Source organism: Lynx canadensis, chromosome B4, assembly GCF_007474595.2.
Source record: "Lynx canadensis isolate LIC74 chromosome B4, mLynCan4.pri.v2, whole genome shotgun sequence".
Taxonomy (NCBI): Eukaryota; Metazoa; Chordata; class Mammalia; order Carnivora; family Felidae; genus Lynx; species Lynx canadensis.
In genome coordinates, this window is record NC_044309.1 from 31,141,565 (window position 1) to 31,169,029 (window position 27,465).

Below are 27,465 nucleotides of genomic sequence, written 5' to 3' on the forward strand. Positions count from 1 at the left end.
GACTGTTCTGTTACCTACTTCACAAGCTAGTTGTAAGCATTAATTTAAATATAAAGAAAAAAATTTATCTCAATACATGGCACATAACAGATACATAACAGTTTACCCTAACATGCATATGGCAAGTGAGGTCTTTACATAAAAACCTAGTTAGTTGATAAATATTTAATAGTCCCAAAGCAACCAAATGCTATTTAATTTTTGTTCTTTGAAACAATAACTTATAACAATTTGCTCTGGCTTTTGGACTGCAAAACTTAATTTCAATATTCTAAAAAGAAATGAGAAGGCGAGGATAAGTCAGAGAAGTCAAACTTTTAGTTCAACGATTAAATCTAAATATCTCCTACAAGAACAAATTTAAATCTTAACCTCACTTTGACCTACTTACAGCAGTATCCCACTTTACGAGAAGTACCAAAATATCCTCCTTAATAACTTTGCTAAGGGTAATATGGCTGTATACATTATACACATGACTGATTCTTATCCTTCATTACTTAAGCCCTATGAGCAGCGAATCCATAGAAACAAAGAAGTGTAATACAATAGGTTGGCATTGTATAGACCTTAGCCAGAGACCAAGACGGTGTTCTCTGCTCCTTCATAAATTCCATCAGAGAACAAAGCTTAAAAATGAATTGATGGTGTTGGACCTATGCCAATACTACGGCATACGAAAAATCTTTTTAAACCTATAAATATTAACCAGTATAAACTTCAGTATGAAACTTTATAAGTCTTTCTTATTAATTAACCTACAAAAAATAAACTAAAAACTTGATAGCATTGAACATTAAGGGCAACTAATTTTTACTAGAAAAACTGTACAGGTCTGGTTACAGCAGTTCAAGAAAGTGGTAATGGAGCATAGAACTGCAAGCAAACGCGCGCGCGCGCGCGCACACACACACACACACACACACACACACAGAATGCTGCAAGATTAGGATCTTGCTCCCCCTCCAGGAATTAGGGACTCACCCTATTTACAGGAACATGGAAATGGTAAAATAAGTGGAGGACATAGACAAAATCTAAAGAAAAGAAAAAAGCAACTAAAGAAACCAAAGCTCACTGTATCTCCAAATACTAAGATCCCTGCCTTAAAACTTGGGCATGATAGTTTCAGAACAAAGCAAAATTATCTGACTTATAAGAAATTCAAGTAAGTCAGAGAGGGTAAATTTACCAATGACAGAATCGTAGATGTCCGCAAAGTGAAGAAGGATTAAGAGTCTGGAGAAACACAAATAAAATTTTGATATCAAGGATCTTGGGGCTGCTATCATGGACTAAAGACCTGGCTTCTCTATTCATTTTCCACCATTAGAGATGATTATTACACCAACCCTTTACTTTGAAAATGAATAATTAAGTAGAAAGCGTTAAAAATCTATTCTGCCTTTTCAGTAGGAACTATATTTCGGAGAAAGCAACAGTGCCAGGCGATGAGGGGAAGCTTGTCATTTCAGAAGAATGCCAAATAATGGAAACTGAATAATGAATACAATTAGAAAAATCACTGCATTCAGCCCCTAATGAAATAAGTTATTAATCAATGGATGCTAAAACCTGTTAGGTGAAGAGTTGATAGTGAGCTGCAAGTCTGCATAGTGACAAAATACCAGTTGCAAAGGGAAAAATAGATCTTTAAAATGAAGAAACCGGATGATGCAAAATCCTCACTTTTTTGGTGTCCAGAAGCCTGTGTGTGACTGGGAACTTCCTTTTGGTTCCTTTTGAATCTGCATCATTCTTCTTTACTGAAATGGCCCTTATTGACTCTACCTATGGTCTGCTCACTACTCCCTCCTTAGCCCAGCTCAAAAAGTGTCTAATTTCTAAACGTCCCTCCCGACAACTTCTAGGCATGGGTCACCAACACTAAACTTTTTCCTGAATTCATGATCTAAATTTCCAATAGACCATCCCAAAGATGCCTCCAAATCAATAGATCCAAACTGAAACTCGCTTCCTCTCTCGATTCTGGCACTCTTCTGAAAAATATTCATCATGCTCTTCACCTCTTTCAATTTGTCTCTCATCTGAAATGAGTACAGCAGCCTTGTAACTGGAGGCTGGTCCCAGCCTTAGCCTCTCCAACAATGTTCTCTACACTTTCCACAGAGGATTTTTCTAAAATGTGTGTTGCAACACATCACACACGGACAGACACTACAGGTAGACCAGAGGAACTTTCACACAATCACACTTGCTGTGCCACAGGCGTCCTCACCTTCACTTATGATCTTTCTGAACCTAGCTTCCCATAACATTTCTTCTGTGAAATTATCAGTGTTTAACACCCAATGCAACTGCTACTTTCTCTAAGAAGCATTCCCTGACTCTCTCTCAATAGAACTCATAATGTCATGCTTTTTTTTACCACTACATTCTAATTTTACTTCTACTTATAGTTCTAACTTATAATTTAGTTAATTTTTAGAATTGTTATTTCCACTATTACAGTGAAACCTAAACAGAAGATCACCATTCACCTTTAAACTCAAGCACTTAGCTCAGTAGCCTGTACCAACATGGAAGGCTTTTTCTTGGATATTTGCTGTATGTCCTATTTTCACATGGTTCAGAATCCCAGACTTCTCAAAGAACATGTCTACAAGTTATTTTAGAAACTGATAAGGACATGCTTTCAAAAGGCATCATTTTCACTGAAATATAATAATTCTACTTTTAGGTTTACACTACAAGATATATACCACTGTTATAGGTCTATTTCAATTTAATGTCACACCTACAATATACAATATCTGTGGATAATATGATTACTTCCAATTGCATCTAAAAAGCAGTGTGACATTTCTCCTTTTACATCAATTATGACATGTAATTCATATAGCAGGCCACCACAAGGTAATCTTATTAAGGGAGATAAGGGCTAAAGATTAAAAAAAAAAAATCTGTCCTTTTGAACTCCATCCGAAAAATTCCACAGTTTTATATTCATAAAATCAACTTTGAGTAGTTAATGGATAAGAAAAACAAACTTGATACTAACCTCTCATAATAAAAAAGTTTTTCTAATTCAATATTGTTATGGTAATGTCAATAATGAATCCAGACATTAATTTATAATGTATGAAAAAGGCCAGTTGAAGTAACCTTAGTCATGATCAAGAAACTGAAGAGTTTTTAAAATATATTAATCACTATGTAATATATATTTTACTTTGTTGATAGTATCATGCAGGTACTACCAGCATTTCACACGTTCTCCTCACAATCCAGAACTTTGGATCAGGTTCATACAAAGATTATAGTCCTACAAAGTTGTGATTCTGTATTTACAATGTGATTGCACTAGTAAACATCAGAACACACAATATAATTTCTCCTTAACGATATATGCTTGGATATTCATGATTTCCATTGAAATGTACACAGTGCATACTATTTTCAGCTTAAAAACATTTATTTCAGTGTAAATGATTTTAAAAACCTGGTAGCCTGAACTATGTCTATGCAAGATTATCTATATGCTTCATGGATCAGACTCTAGTCAGCTACAAAAAAGTCAACATTTTCAAGTTAAGTGTATTTGTAAAATCTACATTTCCCAACCTAAAGGGAAAACCAAACCAACAAAATTTTTGCCATTAATATTTTTGCAACAAGTTAGAGCTGTTATTTATAAAAACTTGGAGAATGTGACTTTAAATCTATTTCATTCTATGATCAAATTAGTGCCTCAAAAAAAAAAAATTAATGCCTCCATTCCATACATTGGTGAACTTCAAAGCAAAAAACAGAAATCCTTCTCTTCAGACTTACAAAAATCTATCACTAGGACCAACATACAAAATCCTAACGATTATTAAATTTGCTAATGACAAGAAATAACCTATAATAGTAAAGCCACTACTACCTTATCTAAAAATTTTTACAAGAAAAATACCATAAGGAATTACTCTCCCTTTTAATTACAATTTTAATCCTCCACTTATGAGGCTGTCCCAAACAGCCTCTCAGCTTTGCTTTCCCTCTTGCCAGAAAAAAACAGATGTTCCTACTGTGATCAGGGATTTTCCTTATCATCTAAATGTACTGCCATATCATCAGGTGTCAAAAAGCCACCCAGGCTGAGAAACGCATATTAATTTGCTACTCCCTGGTAGCAGTACCCTGGTTATGCAGTAAATCTCTTCCAGGGCAGAGAAAGTAACTGTCCTCTCTCCCCCAGCACCCCTCCCCAAGCCAATTACAATTCAATAAAGAGAAACCACACAGAACCCACCCAATGCCTTGGGGGTAGAAGCTTATTCCTGGCATACTAAGCTCCAACTCCAAGGCTTTATCTCTCAGAAACAGCCACTTAGCTGATGGTCAGATTCCTTGGCAAGCCTACATCCCATGTTGCAGAAATATGGGAATATTTCATGAACATTATAGAAGTAACAGATATTTCTATGTTAGCAAAAGAAACCCAACTACAGTTCTACTTTGTTTCAATGAAAAAAACTCCAAATACCTTTTTAAAAATCATTAGGAATTGTGTCATATATTGACATACCAAACACTCAATGCAAATAAATTTCTTTTTTGTACCTTCTATGCATCCTATGGATTCAAACAGTCCCATGCAGTTTTCAGATTTTAAATTTACAATTATTTTTCAAATCTGTAGTTCTGGTCAAAGAGAATTCCATTTTCTGCTTTATCATTTTCCCAAGAAATGATACACACACACACACACACACAAAAGAAACCATTTTCAGGATGTCTAACCTGAAATTATGAGACAAGTGAAATTAGTAATTATGACAGGATTTTTTAATTACATGAAGCTTGCTAAAATCATCAGTAATCATATTGTTGATTCAATGTGGCAGACCCATTCTAGTCTCTGGGGAGAGTTTACCTTGTGTGCCTCCTGATGGCTACACCAGAGCATAACCTTGGAAGCAATGCCAAGGCTAAAGCATAGCAGAAGATAACAACCATAAAATGGTCTATAAATAGGATTTTTCTCAATGTACTTTTCTGACCTTCAAATCATTCTCTAGATAATAAATGAGAAAGAGAGAAAAGAGAGAGATGTGGGGTTGGGAATAAATTGACTCACACAAAATTTACAGATTCAATAACCAACCTGTAGATGAAGGCAGAAAATTTGGCATTCCCTATCAATTTAAACCAACTACATGCCTGTGGAAAAAATTTTTTTTAAATAAAGAATATAAGATTTTATTCCAAACACAGTATTATCACCACTTACCCTAGACACATGGCTATTTTGAAGTGTAATGAACTGAAAAGGCATTATTTGAAATCCATGGTGACCAATATCCTACACGGAATGCCCCAATGTAGTTGAACTGAAGTCAAGCAATTCATCCCCTATTAGCTAAACCCATATTACCTCTAATTCCTGTATATATAAATAAGCATAAATACTGGTACATAGATACATCCTACTTCCCTTTTGGATAATTGCTTACTTCCACATTCATAATCATTAATGAGAGCAGTGGAAGAGACCAAAAAAAAAAAAAGAGTATGTGTTTATAAACTTGCTCCTATTCCGAACAGAACTATGATAAGACAAAGAAGAAATTCAAACATCCATACATTTTTTGTCAAAATAAAATTCTATTAGTAGACTACGTATCGTTACTGATAGTATCATTACTGACACTAATTTACAAAAGTGTGGTACAATGTGTGACAAGAAACATTGGATTATACTACAACTTTTAAAAATTTAAAAATGAAAAGATCAAAATGTAGAGATTTTGAATGCCAAAACATTTATTAGAGCATCTCTATGTCTCCAATTTTATTAAGTAATATATCTTTTATCTTAAATCTCTAATTTTCTTTCTAAGCTGAGTTAAATTTTGAACAGGAATTAGTAACAAAAATTGAAAATAATTTATCCAAGCAGATTTTCTTTTTATTAATGTACAAAATCAAATTTCCTATAATATACATCAAATTTTATTAGTTTTTTTCTTTGAAATGTTAAAGGTACATCTTAAAACTCATTCTGACCTGAAAAATCTGAACTATAATTTATATCTTTTTTCAGGATTTCTGACACATAGCTTCCAGATCATAGAATTACATTTAGATCAGTGGGACACTCAAAAATCCTCAATATGCTAGGGAAAAAAATTTATGTTTGGAACTCAAAATAGAAAATACACATTTGAAAATTACAATTAATTTGCAAATAAGTTTCCTGTCACATAGTAAATCCTTCAGGTTGATAGGTTGACAAGACCACAGGTATGACGTTTTAGTTTTATTTCACAACCTCCAAATGGCCAGTGCCTTATTAACAGTCTTAGTATCAGATAAGAAAAATAGCCCCCAGAACATGGATCTGCATTAGGCTATGGATCTGATATGAAAATGGGTTGGCCAAAAATGTCAAAGAGATGCAGGTTTTACAGCGGCCATGATGTCTCCAGGGGTGACCATGAGAGCACAGATTGCTCTTAAGCCACCAGATCTGTTCATGAAGCCGACAAGGAAATCTAAGAGGAAAAAGATCAGCAAACCTCAGCCTCTTACAGCCTGTTTATTTGAACCAATTTCTTCAATTGTTTTTATTTTAATCTATTTCCACAGTTCAGAATGCTATGAAAAACTTTAGATACAGAATCTGAAACCTGGAAGGAAAACGCAGAGAAGATCCAGCTTAACCTCTTACTATCTAGTAAAAGCAGACAGAAGTTGAGAGGAGTTACAACAAATGCTTGGTGGAGATGAGGAGGACTAACCAGTTCCCATGGTTATACCTACCCACTTTGCTGCCCAATTTCTGAGTAATGAGACTTCCAACCCTCATTCTTGATCTAACCGGGAACTGTAGTTTGCCTGGGTAATGATGGTAACTTCTGATATCTAGCCATTCCTACACAAGGATCCCATCCAAACAGAAAAGCACCTACTGAGTTCTTGTATATAAACTAGGGGCAAAACCATTATAGAATCTTGAATCACAACTTATATTTACATGAGAGATGGTCAACTCATTGATAAATACTGCATAGTCTTAGGAATAATCAAGAGTAAAATGTTTGCTTTAAAATGGTTTTAAATTAAAATGATCTCTTTCCAGGTATAACTGGGATTATCTCCTTTATATGATAAAAACATCTGTAAAAGCACAAGGAGAAGGTAGCCTAAGAGGATAGTTTAACTTTTTTCAAATATGAAAACATTATCTCCATATGAATTCTGAGGAACTAAAGAACAGAACTAAAAAGGGAAGCAGTAATAACAGGAGTTCCTATTTCATTTCGTGCACAACACTTCCTAAAAACCAACACAGCCACCTAATTGCCATACGGCCACAAGCATTCCACAATCAGCAAGTATAAGGAATAGAGAAAACAAGAGCACCATTTTTTACACTGTTCTTTCAACAAAGGCAAGTGGATGAGAACAAAATAAAATATAAATATTACAGATCAGGTAACATTTTGAAGAGCCTGGCTCATTTTCCAAAACTACAATAAAAATGAAGAGCAACAGTTGACTAATGCTGCTTGACTCTGAAAAACAAATTTAAATCCAAAACAATTTTAAAACATTTTAGGAAGTGCTACATATTTTTTTATTTTGACAGCAAAAAATACCTATTCAGATTTCATTTTCTTTCAAAGACATGTAACTTTAAACACTTATATCGCCAAACTAAAATTATAAAAAACAATAGCATTTTGCATCAGGATCAATTTGTACAATACTAAGAGAATAAGGGAGCAGATGCCAGGGGATGAAGGAGAGAAAGTAAAATACTTACAGTAGTTGCCCAATTCTAAAATATCTACAGTCTTACACATTATCTAAATGTGTGATGTAAATCTTTTATATTTACCTAAATGATTTTCACCTTAATTTCAAAGAAATAACTAAAATTTGAAAATCGAGATACTTGCACCATATACAACTAGTCTACCAATGTAAATATTAGTACTTCTTATATCATCATAACTTCAATGAACTGGGTAGGTTAGCAGAACAAGTGAGTAAATTTCTGTGCAAGTCCCTAGGTGTAGTCGACAATCTGGCTTTCTTAAAGTTTTCCCTTAATTGTGAAATTGTCTCCTCAGGTAAATCATCTCCACAGAGACATTTTTGAAAATGTAGAAAAACTAGTTTCACTTATCATAATCCCATCCTACTTAGGCTTCTCATACAATAATAATGACTTTTCTGGAGAATCATCTCCTCATGAAAAGCATTTAGCATAAAGAAATTGATAGCTCAAACTTCTAAACAATTAAGTCCTTCTGTCCAACTCCATCAGTGGAAAAAGCATGTTCTCTAAGCCAGATATTAATTGTCAATCAAACTATTTTTGTCTCCAAAGTATAACTGCAAATCATAACTTTAGAAAATGTGAGGGGCACCTGGGTGGCTCGGTTGGTTAAGTGTCCAACTTTGGCTCAGGTCATGATCTCGTGGTTTGTGGGTTCGAGCCCATGTTGGGCTCTGTGTGGACAGCTCAGAGCCTGGAACCTGCTTCAGATTCTGTGTCTCCCTTTCTCTCTGCCCCCCCACCCCCGCTCGTGCTTTGTCAGTCTATCAGTCTGTCTGTCTGTCTGTCTGTCTCTCTCTCAAAACCAGATGGACATTTAAAAAAAAATCAAAAAAAAAGAAAATGTGATTCTGTGAAATTTTAGAGTAATTCCTGTTGAAACTCCCCTCCTTTGCCTCCCCCAAAAACCTTAACAATCTCAATAACGTGACAACAAAACAGTGGTTGCACTAGGATGTCTCAATAAAACTTTAAGGACAAAGTGGGAGTATCCAGCCATGAGAACGCAGCATGTTTAAAACTGGTAAGTGCTTCTCAAATTCAGAGTTGTCATGGGGAAGGGTACCAACCATCAATCAGTACTTAATAAAATCAATTGATAAATTTTTATTATAACTCATTTCCAAAGAGGAAAAATACATTTCAGGGAATGACCAGGTGTGCCTGAGGGCTCATGGAAACCTGTGGCTGAATCCTAGTTCTGCACGTTCCAATCACCTGCGCATTAACTTTCATCTATGATTTGCAGCAGAAACTGTGGGTGATGCAATTCACCTTGTAAAGCTGGGTTTTAAAAAACTTGGAAAAAATTTAGATTTACTGAAAAGTTGCAAAAAAAAGTACACACAGTTCCTATGTACTCTTCATGCATCTTCCGCCAATGTTAACAACTTACATAACCTTGATATACTTGTCCAAACTAAGAAATCAACATTGATACAATAATATTAACTAAACTATAGATATATCTGCAATCCATCCATTTTTTTGTCACTAATGTCCTTATTTCCTGCCAGGATCCCAAAGCATATTAAAAATCCTCGTATCTCCTTAATCTCCTCTAATCTGAGACAGTATTTCAGTCTTCCCTAGTTATTTATGACCACAATACTCTTGAAAAATACTGGTCAGGTACCTCATAGAATATTCCTCAGTTTTTGTTTGTCTGAAGATTTCTTAGGATTACAGTGGAGTTATGAGTTTTGGGGAAAACTCCACTGAGATGATGTGCCCATCCCCTCATACCATTTCAAGGGTTTATGGTATCATCATGACTTATCATTAGTGATGTTAACCTTGATCACTTGGTTAAGATGAATCTGCCACTTCTGCACTCTAAAGTTAGTATTTTCCACATATTCAATCCCCTCTTCTTTGGAAACAAATATTATCCTCCAGAGCAGAGGAGTTAAGGGGCGCCTGGTTGGCTCACTCGGTTGAACATCTGACTTCAGCTCAGGTCATGATCTCACAGTTCATGGGTTTGAGCCCCATGTCAGGCTCTGTGCTGACAGCTCAGAGCCTGGAGCCTGCTTCAGATTCTGTGTCTCCTTCTCTCTCTGCCCCTTCCCACTCACATTTTCTCTTTCTCTCTCTCTCTCTCTCAAAAATAAACATTAAAAAAATTTTTTTAAATTTTTTTTTAACGTTTATTTATCTTTGAGACAGAGAGAGACAGAGCATGAACGGGGAAGGGTCAGAGAGAGAGGGAGACACAGAATCTGAAACAGGCTGCAGGCTCTGAGCTGTCAGCACAGAGCCCGACGCGGGGCTCGAACTCACGGACCACGAGATCATGACCTAAGCCGAAGTCGGCCGCCTAACCGACTGAGCCACCCAGGCGCCCCTAAAAAAAATTTTTTTAAATGAGCAGGGGAGTTAAGCTTTCTGGAGAGGGAGTATTACACATATTATTTAGAATTCTTCTGTAAGAAACTTTGTCCCTTTTGTCCCATTTACTTTTCATTTAATCATGTATTAGTATCAGTATAGTCTTATGTACATTTATTTTGGTCTCTGGATTATAATCCAACTATATTATTTACTTTGCTGTCATTTAGCTGTTTTGAGCAATGCACAATAAAATGTCAAGAAGAGGGCTGCATATATAAATTCTCAGTAACAACAATAGTAATATCAATCATAAGGATTACAGAAAATAAACACAAAAAATTCCTCAAAAAAAGTGACACAAATGGAGATCAGTTAATAGAATCAGATTATCAGTAGAGATATTAATGAAGCTAGCATATTTTTACTTAAGATGAAGATGTTAAGATATAATGTAAACTTATAGGTTTTAAAAAATTATGCCAGCCATAATAAGAAACACATGCTCATTATTCTTATATTCATGTATGCATTGCATAATAGATCTAGAGGAGATAAAAATGAAAAGGTTATTAAGAAATATTTTACAGTTTAAAATATTCAGCTAAATGAACATTGGGGAATGTATAAAATCTATAAATACGTTGGGATGTGGGTGGCATACTTGTCAAAATCATGGGATTTGAAACTGGAAAATCTAGGTTCACATCACAACTTTATCACTGAATAGTTGGTTTAACTATTAGGTGAGCTATTTAAACTCTTAAAGGTTTTGGGGTGCCTGGGTGGCTCAGTCAGTTGGGTGTCTGACTTCGGCTCAGGTCATGATCTCACGGTCCGTGAGTTCGAGCCTCGCGTCAGGATCTGTGCTGACAGCTCGGAGCCTGGAGCCTATTTCGGATTCTGTGTCTCCCTCTCTCACTGACCCTCCCCTGCTCACGCTCTGTCTCTTTCTGTCTCAAAAATAAATAAATGTTAAAAAAAATAAATAAATAAACTCTTAAAGGTTTTATCTCTTCATCAGTAAAATGGGAACACCAATAATACTTACATGTTAGAGGTGGGGATAATGGGATATAATGCGACCCATCAAGCACAATGTCTGGCAAGAAGCAAGTACTCAAAATACCTTGGCCATCATTATGTGTAAAGATCAAAAACCTCAAAAATAGATATAGGTTAGAGATGGGAAAGATGGAAACCACTTCTACCTCCACACTGTGAAAACCTTTGCCTGAAATGCATTTCTCCAAAGGAAGGCCAGAACGCATGCCCCGAGAACACATGCAAATTAAAGCCAAAGTTGCTGAAGCAGCTAGAAGGCAAGCAGCAGGTGCCCAGTCCTGGGCACTCCAATCTTATGCTTTTCTTGTTAACAACAGGACATGAAGTGACTGCATCCAACTTTGTGACTTGAAGGAACTAGGTTTGTAAGCTGAAGTATCAAAAATTAAGAATTGAAACCAAGTTAAAAAGATGAATAAGGTAGAGGCGTCTGGGTGGCTCAGTCAGTTAAATGCCTGACTTTGACTCAGGTCATGATCTCAGGGTTGGTGAGTTCAAGCCCCACATCATGCTCTCTGCTATCTGTCTGGAGCCCACTTTGGATCATCTGTCTCTGTCACCCTTTCTCTGCCCCTCCCCTGCTCGCTCTCTCCTTCTCTCTCTCAAAAATAAACATTTAAAAAAATTATTAGAAGGATGAAATAAGGCCAAAAAACTTTTAAGTATATAAAAGTCATGCAAATTTTTGTTCAATGTAAAATGCAATTTCCTAGTCCTCTCCCCCAAGTCAAGAAAAACAAGAGTAATATACTCATTTCCCTCTCTACTCTATGTAACTTTGAGGGTGTTTAATAAGGATGGGGACATTACTTTGGTTTATATTTCTGAAGTGGTTTGTGAACTCTAAAAATACCACAGTCAGGCTCAAAATTTTTCTCAGTGGCACCTTAGATTTGTATAACTTTGAATACAAATTATAATTTACAAAGCAAGTGAAGACAGATTATATCCCCTAAATGTGACACAGAAATAGATGAGACTAGGTTATTAACAACTCCGACTAGGGGAGCTTGGCAGTTAAAGCTGGCCTACTGTAGAAATGATTATAATCATCACTTACTAAAAGCACACAACTGTACTGTAGTCAGATGAAGATCTTTTAATTTGCAAAACAGAAAGGTGAAATATATAGTTTCAGAGGCCTTTAACAGGAAATACAAATGTTGCAGCAAAATAGTCTAACAACTAAGTCTCAGCTGGATCTCCCTTGAAGCTAATGCCCCAGAAAATTAAACACAGCTATAGGTCGCTCACAGAGGAAACATGTGGTTTCAGGGAATGATTTTAGCTCATCCTTTGAGGTTTTTAGATGATTATTATAACTAGCTACCATCTATGGTTGGTTCATAAATACCAAAAGATAGATAATGTTTTTCAATAGCCAACAGGTCAAGTGTACTAGCCTGAAAATAAAATAGTATATTCGAATTTACCAATATGATTGGCCTTACCCATTAGAAAGAATAAAGGAGAGGCAGAGACCAAGAAGCCGAATGGTTGAAAAGGGGATGAGAAAGCACACAAAAAAGGTCAATGTAGACGATGACTCTATAAAGAATGAATGAATGAACGACCGGGAAGCAGCTATGGTAGACTACCATGAAGTAGGAGTCAATGTTAATTGCTAATATACTGTCAGCCTGGCAATTACCAAAGTTTTCTGACTGAATAAAACAAGGAGTAGGCATTTTCTGAAGATTCCTTGTGACCGAATTAGCATTGGTGACTTCACACGATACTGGGAATTTGGTGTCCTGGCTCTATGTATTCAAATGCACTTTACTAAGATTGGGGGTAGGGGGACATTATACCAAGGAACAATAGACAGGTACATTATTGGTACCATAGCTTCTATTTAGAAAAAATATTTCCTATTCTAGTTTGCCAATGACAGGACAGGATCCACCATCTCAATAGGTTCTTGTAATACTTTTATTTAAAACTCAACAAAACTCATTTTAATTGATTTTCATTTGAAAATGATAAATTTGAGCAATCTCCGTGTGAGATTCTATTCTGCCATGATAGAAAAATGAGCCTAAAAAGAAGACATCTCAAAAACCATAATACTCTTATTTACCCTATCTTAACAGGCAAATAAACACACTTTTCCTTTTCAGCTAGACTCAAGTTCTAAAAAAAAAAAAAAAAAGACTGTGCCCTAAAACAAGCAAAGCAGCTTTAAATAAACACACAAATCTCCTGACATGGACAAAGGCACCCATGGCTATAAGTGTGTTTTGCCTTCTAAAGTTCACAGGTGATTATGATGCTCAGCCAACTGGGAATTATTAAGCTATACACTAAGACAGTAAGTTCCAGAACTCAGGAACAGTACCCCCTTGCTTCTTTGTTTTTATATTCTCCCTCATGCCATAGCTCATCCCATCTAGGACTTCTCACAGTGCTTTATAAAACACAAGTACTTGACACTTTACTCGTCATGAACTAATGAGAAATGAATATCAGTAGCTTTAAAAATACTCATTTCCTTGGTCAAATAAGCCTACTTCAGGAATCTGTTCTAAGAAAATCATCAGAGATGTTAACATAAATTAATATATAAGGATCTTTTCTGAAGGGTACTTCTAAAGGCTACTTATTAGAGCAAACAAACAAACAAAAAAAAACCTGGCAAAGTATAAAAGTCAAGCAATAGGAAAATCACCAAAGAAAATGAATAAACACCAACTACAAGAAAAATAAATCAATATATAAAAGAACATTATGCAAGCTATCTATATTTATGAGACATGGGAAAATGCTCTCAATATAAGAAGAATTAGGGGAAAAGGCAGGAAATTAAACTATACTCATTGGATGATTCCCCACTGGTAATAAGGACAGCCACCAGCTATATGGAGCTATGCTCCAGAGTTCCAAGTTAATACACTGAACTGTCAATATTACTCATCTACACAATTCCAAATTACTTACTTGCTTCTTTATATTTTTCATTACTTTATAAATGCAAAGAGAAAGTAGTAGTATTATAAGAAAAACACTGTTTTGGGAATCTTAAAATATACTACAAAAATGTTTATGTAAATATTTTTCTAAAGCTAGAGGAAGGAAGATCCTATAACTCTTCTCATGGAACAGAAAGGAAGGTGACAAAGACATAATTAAGACAGCAACTCTTCCAAGAGTTTGTACATATCAGGAGGATGGGAAACATAACAAACATGCCAAGCAACTAAATCAAACAAATAAACCCAGGGTGTCAGAAGCATTCCAAGGTCTCTTTTAAACAGAACTCTTAAAAATAATACAAATTTAAAAGATACTGATGCTAATATAATGTGTTCTCTTATCACTTTCTTCCCCTTTCCCTAATAGGTAAGAACGTCTCATGGAACTAGCCAAGATATGCTTTTTTATGCTACCTTTGTTTTTATCTACTTATACAAATTTTATTTTGTTGGAGGTGGGGGGAAGGAGCAGATCACTTAGAAAAGTAACAGCTCTCAGTATTTGGGGCAAAGGAATAATTGCTTAAAACCAATACACAATGAAATAATGCATAGACTTTATCCTTGAACTTCATGGTAGGCTGATTCTGATAAGTGCCTCATTACATTGTTCTTGATGGAATGAATCAAATGCTCTCCACATACTAGTTAGACTTTATTTGCAGGGACAATGACTTAATAAGGGTGACCAAAGAGGTGGCAAAGTGATTTAAGTATTCACACTGATTGAAATACTCTTTCCCAAGATGAAATATTAAGCACGTGTAAAATCTCAAATGAAAATACATCTTGTAGCAATATACTTTCCATATTAATTATGAGTAAAATGTTCTCTAAAAGAGTTGAAAAAGGCAGTCAGCCACAAAATGTTGGGAAACAGGAATGAGACAATGTTTCCAAGAACTTTTTTAAAAGCCAAGACTCTCTTTTCTTTTATATCTTACTTCTAAATCAAAGTATGAGGAATTTTAAGAGATCTAAAAGCCCATAGAGTCTTTGTCCTCTCCAAGCTCTCACCTGGTTGAAGTCTCCACAACAACAAAATCTGTCTTCACTGGCCTCTAAACTTTATAGTGGAATGACTACTTTAACTGGGAAGACTTCACCTCCCATCTTGGTTTTGAATCCATAGGAGCGAGTTCAGCATCATTCTAACATACCAGAATGAAACTGCCTACTTCAGAAATAAGAGATTTCAACTGATTGGTGACATTATTGTAAAATTGTTTGTTTTACTTACCAACTTGAAAGAATAGAAGCCACTTAGCTCTGTAGATGAGTTATACAAGTATATCAACTTATTTTAGCCATTAGAGATCAATGGATCACAAGACTATGAATCGTCAACTCCTTTACTTCCATGCATTTACACAGAAAACCTAACTACCACATACTCGTAAAGATTTATCATATCTTGAAATTGCCCAGCAATAGGTGAGCTCTCATAGCCTCAAGAGAAAGAAATCAAGTTAATACTTATCAGCAAGTATGCTTTCTTCCAAGTATCCTTTCTGAATACTGAAAATACAGAAAGTCATTTTATAACTGAAAAGAAGATAGCATTTAGTCCGATGTACACATACAAGAAAGAAAGAAAGAAAGAAAGAAAGAAAGAAAGAAAGAAAGAAAGAAAGAAAATCTCTCAGATTATAATTCAAATAGCTCAAAATGGACAGCAAGTTTAGAAAATGGGTGCTTGAAAAGTAAAACGAATGATAATTCAAAGGACAAATTCATTACACATTATCCTTTATGTGTGTTGAATGTGAATATTATTTCCTCGAAAGATATGTATGTAGGGACACCCGGTCTGACTCTTGATTTTGGCTCAGGTCATGATCTCCCAGTTCATGAGTTCAAGCCCTGCATCATACCCTGTGCTGACAGCATGGAGCCTGCTTGGCATTCTCTTTCTCCCCTCTCTCTCTGCCCCTTCCCTGCTTGCATATTCTCTCTCTCTCTCTTAAAATAAACAAACTTATGTATGTAAATCAAGGTCTTTCCTATGAGAAACTGTGGGCATTGGCTACATTAAATGCTGCCCCATACAGAAAAAAACTTGTTGAAGGGCACCTGGGTGGCTCAGTCAGCTAAGTGTCTCACTCTTGATTTTGGCTCAAGTCATGCTTTCACAGTTCATGACTTTGAGCCCCGCATCGGGCTCCACGCTGACAGTGCAGAGCCTGCTTGGGATCCTCTTTCACTGCCCTTCCCCTGTTCATGCTCTTTCTCTCTCAAAATAAATAAACTTAAAAAAAGAAAAAAAAAGCTTGTTGAGTAAATAACCATTTTTAAAACAAAAGTGCATTCAAGTTTCTCTCACAACACTTATATTTATAATGTGAAAAAAATGGAAATAGTATAAATATCTAACAGTGAGAGAATTATAAATTATAGTATATTCTAGAGTGAGATATACTGCAGCCATTAAAAATATTTTCCAATAAAATTCACACCAGGGAAAATCACTATGATATGAAAAAAATATATAAATAATACGAATGCAAATATGTAGACATAGTATGACTCCAACTCTGTGGGGGTATATATATGTGTGTGAGATTATGTGTACATGCATATGGTGTATATTCATTAATATCTTCATACTGGTTGTTGCTGAGTTTGTTCTATTGTACTAGAGTTCCAAATGTTTGACAATGATAGATATAGGTTATTTAAAACAAAAAGTCAGTGAGGTTACTAATTGGCAGTGCGCATCACAATCCTCTCGCAGCATGCAGCCGAGACCGGAAGGCTAAGGTCTATTTCTTAAACCTCCCATGCAGATAAGGATCTGGACACAGACAGCATTCTGCACATTTGGAAACAATAGCCTGAAATGTTAATGATGCTTATGAAACAGGCTGAATTTTCCTGGGCTGCTGCTGGTGGCAAGCCTGGGTATGGAGATAGATGATGGAGTTTTCTGAGGCATTTCTGGGTTCACTTCCAAGCTTCACAAGTGACAAGAGACAGGGTGAGCACACCCAGAGACAGGGTGCTAGCATCTACAGGCAGATGCAGGGGGCAGGATTCCAGGTTCCTGCCCCACAGCCTCTGCTTCTTTCCTGGGCAGATGCACCGTACTGCATCGTTCAGATGGTCCTCAATGATTTTCTGAGAAAGCACTTCTCAGTATTAAGTCCTCTCATGTTAAAATAGCTACTGTGGGGGGCGCCTGGGTGGCTCAGTTGGTTGAGCATCTGACTTCGGCTCAGGTCATGATCTCACAGCTCGTGAGTTCGAGCCCCGCGTCGGGCTCTGTGCTGACAGCTCGGAGCCTGGAGCCTGCTTCGGATTCTATGTCTTCTCTCTCTGCCCCTCCCCCACTCATGCTGTCTCTCTCTGTCTCTCAAAAATAAATAAACATTAAAAAAATAATAAAAAATAAATAAAATAAAATAGCTACTGTGGTTCTGTTTTCCGCAAGTGAAGCTGACTCACATATCTAACATTCTGAAGGAGTTAAAAAAGAAAACCCTGTACACCTCAATGACTTTTGACCCACTATCTTTTTTTTTTTTAATGCTTATTTATTTTTGAGAGAGAGACAGAGAATGAGTGGGAGAGGGACAGAGAAAGAGGGGGACACAGAATTTGAAGCAGGATCCAGGCTCTGAGCTGTCAGCACATAGCCTGATGCGGGGCTCAAACTCACAAACCGGGAGATCATGACCTAAACCAAAGTCTGATGCTTAACCAACTGAGGCACCCAGGCGCGCCTGACCCACTAGCCTTAAACAATGGGAAAATCTTTTTAGTAAGTAATGAATTTTTTTTAATTGCCAACTTGACTTGTTTATATACTTGTAAATATCCATGTAAATTAAGTCTATTTTGAACACAAATTAAATGTCATGAGGCATTTTCATAAATTGGATTCTGCTTCTTCGGATGGTCTACTTCATGATAAAGCATTCTAAAATTTCAAGCTAATCTCAATGACAAGATACTCCAATTTGATTCCTCATCAAATACATAATAAAATATTTCAGAAGAGTAAGCCTAACAGTTAAACGCCTATTCCAAAACATTAGCGACCACAGTACGCTGTGTTTTCTCGGTAGATTCTTCTCAGTTAAGGTACTCTAGGTACGCTAAGTATTTTTCCCTCTAAATGAACTACTACAAAGAAGAGTTTGTAAAAATGCAACACCAAGTTAAAAAAATTTAAAACAGGTATTTTCACATAGATGCAAAGGATAAATCAAGCAAATCATAAGCTATATGCATTTTAATATTAATATGTAATTAGTATAGTTCCACATTTCTCAATATACATGATGCTCAATTGCTATCTGCATTGAAAAAAATATTCATTCATTCATTCAACAAATATTTACTGACACTCAACAGTTTTAGGAGTGAAAATGACAAACAGTGCTTAAAGCTCATCGAGTAAAAAGTTAGAGGTAAAACAGAATAGGATGTTAAGAGTTCTATAGGAATATATGACGAAGAGCATTAAGAAACAAATTGAAAAAAACAGAATAAACTAAAATAAAGTTTATTTTTTAGACTAAATAAATTAGATCACAGACTGAAATAAATTAGGTCAAAGAAGAAAATGTTATTAAGACCAGACAGTACACTTCCATTCTGTAGGAAGATAAAATTATCAATGGAGCAGTTAGAATAAATGACTGTGGAGTCCACTTTCATCCTTAAAAGTCCATAATGTTATAATTTCTTTAATGCACCTCATGAATCAATACGAATATCTGCTTATACATGTGTAAAATATCTTTGTAAGGACATGCAAAAAGGTAATGGTAAGAGGACTGCCCCTGAAGAAAAACAGGATGACTAGTTTTTCTTCAAAAAACACAAAGGACAAACACATTGCATGTCAGAAGTTTTCATTTTTAATCATAAATATATTATCGATTCAAAAAAATGGATACATACATAAATGTATAAATAGCATGAAATTTCTCAGAAACTGCAAGGGCAACATAAAACAGGAAGTTATCTCGACTTTGACGGAGAAGTTGATAAGTACACACACAAAGGGCCATAGTGAAGATGTGCTAGAAGCAAAGGATCCAGTCAACAGTTGACATTCATCATTGATACTAATACAAAATAGAAATGGTTACCTTCCTGTCACAGGTTTTAGGGCTAGCAGCTGTGTTTTGCTTAAGGAAGCCAGCTGTTGTTGACCAGCGTGTGGGGTTTTTCCGCGAAGGCTCTTCAGAAGAAAAATTATTATCACTAATGGAAGTTGAAAGGCCAATTAAAGCTGGGTCACTGCTTCGTCGGACATGAAGAGGCATATCTATAAATACAAAAAAGCATTATATTTTTTAAAAAGATAACTAATGTCTGAAAACTGCATGTTAGGATAAAGGTAGGGAAATCCAAAAAATTAAAGAATAGAGTAACACTTTTAAGGTGACAGTGGGTCAGCATTCTAAATAGAGACTCCATTAGCTCCTTTAAAGCACTTTTCAGCAAAAGAAAAGGACTACGTATGAGATAACCTGCTCTGGAGTAAGACTGCCCAGGCTCCTAATTGCACTTCACCAAGTTGTGGTTCTGTGCAAGTTGCCTGACTACTGTCTGCCTCTAGTCCCTTCCTATGTGAATGTCCATAGAATAGAAACTTTGAGGGTATCTTGAGGTCTAAATGAGATAAAGTGCTTAAAACAGTACCAAATATTTTTAAGTAAAATATCATACATATTCTAAAAGATAAATAACAATGTATCCGTGGAACAAATTTCATCTAACTTTTAATCATATCTGGATTAAAGATACACAACCTAAACTGTTTGGCTTGTCCATTAAAGAATTCTGTTAAGTAAGATAATTATTTTCTTCAAGGAAGTACTATCAGAAAATATAGAACATAAACATATTCCTTATCCTTAAATGGAAGTCTTGAAAGCAATTGCTAATACACAGGTAGTGTCTGCAATACACTCGCATACACAATTACATGAAAGACAGTGTTTAGCAATTGTATTCACATGAAAGAGAAGTCTGTTTGCAACTGTTATAACACAATCATTAACAAGCTCAGGCTAATGTTTGTATCAGTAGCACTGAGCACATCTTAGCAGATACAATCACTGGTACAGCAGAGAAGGAACAAGTCTGTAACACTGGGAATGAGAATCAAAAACTCCACTCATCAACTGAGCAAAATCGCTCAAAAACATAATAAATATAAGACAAAAAAATTCAGCTTAATTATGTGAGAGATCTTCTGTTTTCAAAAACTAGAATGCAAGATAAATATTTATAGAAAGTCTCTAATGAAACCGCTTTAATGGTGGTGTAAACTCAGCATTTACTCTATGAAAACCATTTTGGGAACACGGATACATTGATCAATGGTGTGGATACATAGATCCTAGACAATACTCAACTAAACACAGACTATTTATACACATTGAAGGTGACATTTAAACCACTGTCAATCCAATAGTCTCAAAGATGTTAAAGCAAATTAGAAATGATCAGAGAAAACAGAAGTGTATCAATCGTTTAACACTGCTTTTAACATATGTTTCTACATCATGAGGATTTGATAATAATAGAGCCTGAGGAACATCACCAGAAAAAAAATATGCTGAACATTTAACATTGTTAATTGTTATCTTAATTTGCTGGGAGTAACACATGAAAATTATTAGAGAAAAATAATTTCTAATTTTTAAGTGTAAGTAAAAGCATGTGACAGCCCTTAACTACTTACATTGCACCCAAAAATAAAACACACTAAGAACTATATAGTCATTTTCAAAACAGGTTCACAAAAATATACATCTAACAATCTATGTGTTAACACTACAGTGTTTTTACTATAAAAAAAACTTCCCTCCCAAATAACAAAATTGTTCCCATCAAATCAAAAATGTAAGCAGAAAAGCAAAATAAGGAGGGGGAAGAAAAAAATAGCTCTGGAAAATAATACTGCTTCTTGGATATGAGTTCTGTTGCATTCCAATTACAGGGGTGTTATTAATCTAGCGGTTAAGGAACTCTGCACACCTCAATTTCTATGTGTGTGTATGCATGCATGTGTGCATTGTGTGTGTAAGTCTGAAGGAAGCACTACGCACAAGAGATGGTCTTTAAAAAACAGTACAGAAGTAACGATCAAAAGTTCTATCCACAATAAAACAATCACATAAAAAGTATATTCCAACCCCAAAATAAATTCAAGAACTATATAGTGTCTCTGAATTTGCTTAGACAAAATAAAACAGCTTACTATACCTGCTTTTGAAAATATTTCCCAGAAAAAAAATAAATTGCATATAGGATGCAGATAAAGAGGACCATCATCTTCTGATGGGACATGATCACTGTGTTAATCTGTTAGTCTGAAACAGGTAAAAATAATTAGCCTTTTACCTCTGGTATCTACAACTCTTGAAATTGTAGATGTGGGGGGAAAGGGAAACTAGAGAGGAGGTAGGTGACAGTGGGGACTGCAGACCCTATGGGCTGTCCCTTCTGGGTAGATGCCAGGGCACTGGACCAGGGCAGCATTTACATAATTGCAGGGTGAGGGACGACCCAGGAGATGCACTATTTAGCAGCCCTTCCTGTCAGTTCTTTGCACATTAAACTTGTCTTCATTTTAGTGATATACATAAAAGGAAATAATAGATAGGATAGTATGGGTCTTTCACTTGTACTACCTAGTAACCAAGTACCCTTGCAATTTCAAGGCTCCATTTTCATTTCTATCCACTGTCACAGTCAGGAAGGTGTCCTAGGCTTGAGTACTGGGCTAATGAGAAAAGAACAGAACTCAATTTAAAAAGTAAACAATGTGTACGTAATAAAAAAAATGCCAAGTAGTATCCTGATCATCTTGAAATCAAGGTTTTCCTGCAGTTCGATGTGTTGAAAGAACAGAACAATCATAGTGCATGCCAGCAGCATCACTAGGTCCAAACGCAAAGACCACATGCACACAGTGGTGGTCTACACTCATGCTGCCTGTGATTAGACTCAGCAACACACCGCTGTCTCTCACACTGATGTGGTAAGTTTGTATTTGCATTAGTTTATAATTTCTTCTTGGTTTTATGGTTGTGTGAAAATTATGGGCATTTTTATACAGTTTATACACACACACACACACACACACACACACACTTTACTTAAGTAACCTTATATTAGAACAACTGACTTAACTTGCAACGATGTGAATTTTTTTTTTAATAAGTTTCTACATTAGTCACAATGGAGAAACATGTGACTCACTTTACAGATGAGTAAGCTGAGGCTCAGCAAGACGACATGAGGAGCTCAGGAACTATTTCCTGGCCAGACCTTCAGGCGCCCTGGTCAGTGCTGAATCACCGTCCAAATCACGAAATTAGTTCTATTAATCAGCAATTCACTGGAAAACAAATTCCATTTCCAGCTACTTAGAGATACATGTTAGTCTCAATTTAGTACAAGGGAAAAGTTTTGTTGTTTTCTAAGTAGAATTATATACACTGAGAAGTCATACACTGATTTTAACTAATACCATCATTTGATTTCAGAAAGTTAAAGAAATACTGCGTTAGTTATACATAGAGATTGAAACAGCAGCCATCCCAATTTCAGACATGTTAAAGAAAGAAAAGCTTACTGGTTAAGTAGAAGTAGTACAATGGTAAGATGTTTTTAAATTTTTTTTTAGGTGGTTATTTCTGAGAGAGACAGAGACACCAAGCTGGGGAGGGGCAGACAGAGACAGAGACACAGAATCTGAAGCAGGCTCTGAGCTGTCAGCACAGAGCCCGACACGGGGCTTGAACTCACGAACCGTGAGATCATGACCTGAGGTGAAGTCAGACGCTTAACCAACTGAGCCACCCAGGCACCCCCAATGTGTAAGATGTTTAAGTATGCCCCAAAGGAGACCAGCCTAGACCAATGTTCTCCAAATTTTGGTCTCAGGATACTTTGACTTGAAAACTTACTGAGGACCCCAAAGAGCTTTTGTTTGTATGGGTTATAGCTAGGGATGTTTACCATATTAGAAGTAGAAATGAAAACAATTTACATATTTATTCCTTAGTTCATTTTTAACTTAATAATAAACCCATTATATGTTAACATCAACAACAGAATTTTAGAAAATTCTATTTTACAAAACAGAGCATATTTAGTGAGAGAGTAGCATTGTTTTACATTTTGCTTGAGAGATGACATCTGGATTCTCATCCTTGCTTCTGATTTCAATGTGCTGCAACATGTCAAGTATATGAAGAAAAAAGAATACCACAAATATTTAGCTGGAATACTATTTTAATAATCTTTCCAGAACTATAGATACTCTTCTTTGATACCACACCAAAACTTGACAAATGACATTTCTCAAAAGTTAGCTGCAGTATGGAATGTAAACTTCTTATTCTTTGCACAGTAAAATCTACTTGTCTTATACTTTGAATGGATCTTTTACTGATGAGAAAATTCTGTAACATTAGCTATTTGGAATGTATTATTGGCTTATACCACTCTTAGAAATGTTGATATATTTCTGCATATCAGAAAATCACGTATGTGAATATTACTACCAATTCATGAGAAAAGTCATTAAGTGTTGGGAAGCTATCATATTCATGGCAGAATATGTGTTTTCCAATATCTAATTTTCAGTAGAAGGCTTACATGTTTTCTTTGGCAATAAATACTGTTCGTTATTTGCCACATAATGCAGGCTCACTTCATTCATTTTCTAGAAACTGCCAGATACCAAAGTCTAAGAACCAGTTTTCCGTCTTTTTTTTTTTTTTGACGTTTATTTATTTTTGAGACAGAGAGAGACAGAGCATGAATGGGGGAGGGTCAGAGAGAGAGGGAGACACAGAATCCGAAACAGGCTCCAGGCTCCGAGCTGTCAGCACAGAGCCTGACGCGGGGCTCGAACTCACGGACAGAGAGATCACGACCTGAGCCGAGGTCAGCCGCTCAACCGACTGAGCCACCCAGGCGCCCCCCGTCTTTTTTTTTAAAAAACAAAACAAAACAAAAAAGCAAAAGAAAAAAAAGACAGACAAGTGGTGTTTCATTAAAAAATGGTTACCTCAGCTTATAAATGCAAACCATCACATACAAGTTTTTCTCAACATAACCACTAATCTTCAATGCATAGAAGTACTTTATGCCTACCTACCACTTTAACAACATATTAAATTGTGTACTCAAAAGTCATTATTTAATCAGAACAATCATTTTTGCTGCTTCATTAAGGGCAGCAGATGGAAGTCGCTTTGTTTCTTAAAGTGTGAGCATATTGGGTGGAGAATACATTTGGTGCCACCATCCTGCATTCTACCCATCAGTGCCTGAGCACCATGGTGCAGACTATCAACCCAGTGAAAAACACAAAACATATTTTGGTAATACTATGAAAAATAGTCTTGCCCTAACAACCTCATAGAAATGATCTTAGTGGCTCCCAAGGATGCACAGACCTCACATTAAGGACCGCTGGCCTAGACTGGTGGCCATTGGGCATGTCGGTCCCTTGTCCAGGCCTCAGTCTCCTAACCTTTACAACCAGAGCTTGCACTAATGGGATAAGAAATTTTTAATGACAAAAAAAGATGTCATTCCAAATATGTTCATATACTACACTAGTGATCACCTACCAAATCTCATCCTAACAGAACTTATAACAATTTATAAAAAATGAACTAGAAAAAAGATAAAACTTTTCCAAAGCAGTATCCATAGCCATTATCAAGTGTCTCTAAATGGGTTAAAGTATTACAAGCAACAGAGGAGAATGAAAATACATGAATTGTAGGTAATGGGGTAGAAGTAGCCACAAACGGCATGTGGTCTTTTGCCAAGTTGAACCTGATTACAAAGGAGATCACTAGAGGGGCACCTGGGTGGCTCAGGTCACAATATCACAGTCGTGAGATCGAGCCCCGCGTTGGGCTCTGCGCTGAGCGTAGAGCCTGGTTGGGATTCTCTCTCTGCCCCTCTCCTACTCGTGTGCACATGTGCATGCTTTCTCTCTCTCTCAAAATAAACATAAAAAAAAATTAATTAAAAAAATAAAGATCACTATAAACATTTGGCCTTATCAACAAAATGACTCACAAAACACAACTACCTGGTTCATCTGACAGGCTTCCCATCTTTCATGGTTCTGATAAAACATATTATACAAAGAATACAATTTTGTCATGGTCTCAGAGGAACAGAATATGAATACAGCCTTTTCCTCTATGGTTTGCCCATGGCCTATCTCAGCAATTTCTGTTCTTTACAGTAATTAGAAATAATAGAAGCTTCTTGTTTAGGGTAATTTGGTCATTATTATTACAATTCCTCATCCTCAATTTTAGGAAAATCAATGCATTTAAAAACATGATAATAAACTTTCTCTTCCCATAATCTTCTGATTTATTTAATATATAGATTTTCTAAGTATATCCTCTGAAATATTAAAAAGAAAATTCAAAGATGAGGATCTTCAATAATTAAGCTGCTGGAGGGAGCACACAGGGACTGGTGCGATGTCACTGGGTCCAGGACGATCATGGAGGCTGTTTGATGTGTGCATTCCTTTGAAGAGTGGCTAAAACAGCAATCAACCCTCATCACAAGATTTCAAATTCTCTGTGCCACTAATGTACTGTAAATATTGATTTGCCTTTCTACGTAAGGTGCCTTTTAAATAAGTGGAAACTGGCAAATCTAATAATGAGTTAGAGCAACTAAAAGGGCAGACATATACATTTTTAACTGTTAACTATAAAGCTCCTACTTCTAATCAACTTTCTCTTCCTTCTCTTCTTTCATTCTCCCAGAGAATGAAATTTAGAATTTCTAAATTCTTTAACCACTCAAAGCAGTGAATAAACCTTTTCCAAGAAGACAGGAATAAGCCGTTGAGGTAGTTAATCAAATCTAAAAATAATATGCAGTTACATACGTTCTATTAGAATTTATGATGCAAACAGCATAATTACTCTTCATGTGAAATGAAGACCATCTCCCCAATCTTCAGGGCAATTACACATTTTCTAAAAACACATCTCACAGTGAGAAGTACCATGTTATTAACACATGCCATGGGGATAAAAAACCCATCATCAATATTGCAAAATTGACCTTCCAATATATGCTGCCCTTTGTATAAAGGTGCTTCTCATGTTTCAGCGACTGAGGAAAAATCCTTGAAGAAATGTGTGGAGTGCAAGGCACAAAATAAGCTCTAAAAAACAGTGAATAACTCAGAAGGATATAAAATGAGTCTTATCAGCCTGTTATTAACTATATATATATATATATATATATATATATATATATAAAGAATAAATAAAGAATTTCTAGTTGGAAGGTGCCCTAGAAATAAACTGAAACATCACATTCACAGATGAGTTCACTGAGGCCCAGAGAGGTAGTTTAAGGGCTGGGTCAAAGGCTACCCTGCTCCTCAGTGACCCAGCTGTACCTAGAATACTTGTTAATTGACTCCCTGCTCTGTGCAATCTGGACAGGACCACACTGCTCTCCTGGGAGAACTGAGGCATATCAAATCCACAATATGCTTCTACTTCACTAGAGAGAACAGGTGATTTGGGGGAAAGGTTCAGTTTAAAACACATTTCTCATAGATAACGGGATATTTGCAATGGTTCCACTGAATCATAGGACACATAAAAGAAGGGAAAAGAAAGTCAATGTCATATAAACATTCTCAAAGAAAAACCAAGAATGTTTCTGAAGCATGTTAAATTTGTAATTTTGGAATTCTCATTCAGAAACTGAGGATATAAACACCCTGACCAAAACTCTCCAAATACTCACATGAGTACAAGTGGGGAGATGTGAATAAGACAGGTGGGCTGTATTAATGTTAATATTGGTATGATATAATACTACAGTTTTTCAAAATCTTGCCATTGAGGGAAACACCAAAAGAATCTCTCTGTATTACTTCTTACAACTGCATGGGATTCTGCAATTACCCCAATTTAAAAAATAATCATAAAATAAAAAAGCCTTCCCAAGAGTTAAGCAGAAAATCCCAGGTGAGATGTCTCAATGTCAAGGCCCACATTAATCAGGACTTAAGGAATCTTTCCAACACTATTTCCCATAATACTCTTCTCAGGACCCAGTACTCAGCTGCCATACACATCACATGTACCCTGTCGACCCTCCACACTGATGTCTCCTCCAACACACTCCACAGTGCAATAACTCCATGCCTCACCGGCTCCAATAACTTACACTGACCAGCAACTGCCCTCCATCCACCCACATGGCCCACTGTACAGTGTCCTAACTCCTCAAATCCATCAGATCCAGTGTTAGTAT

At 36.0% G+C, this 27,465-nt stretch overlaps 1 protein-coding gene across 14 annotated transcripts in view; it reads right to left on the reverse strand.

Moving 5' to 3' along the window:
- Positions 1-27,465, reverse strand: part of PARD3 (par-3 family cell polarity regulator) — a 670,780-nt gene that overhangs the window by 339,372 nt on the left and 303,943 nt on the right. For all 14 annotated transcript variants that reach the window (XM_030321422.1, XM_030321420.1, XM_030321421.1 and 11 more), the window contains exon 4: positions 19,263-19,441. In XM_030321422.1, coding sequence (XP_030177282.1) covers positions 19,263-19,441 — 179 coding nt within the window. The remainder of the gene's footprint in view (positions 1-19,262; positions 19,442-27,465) is intronic.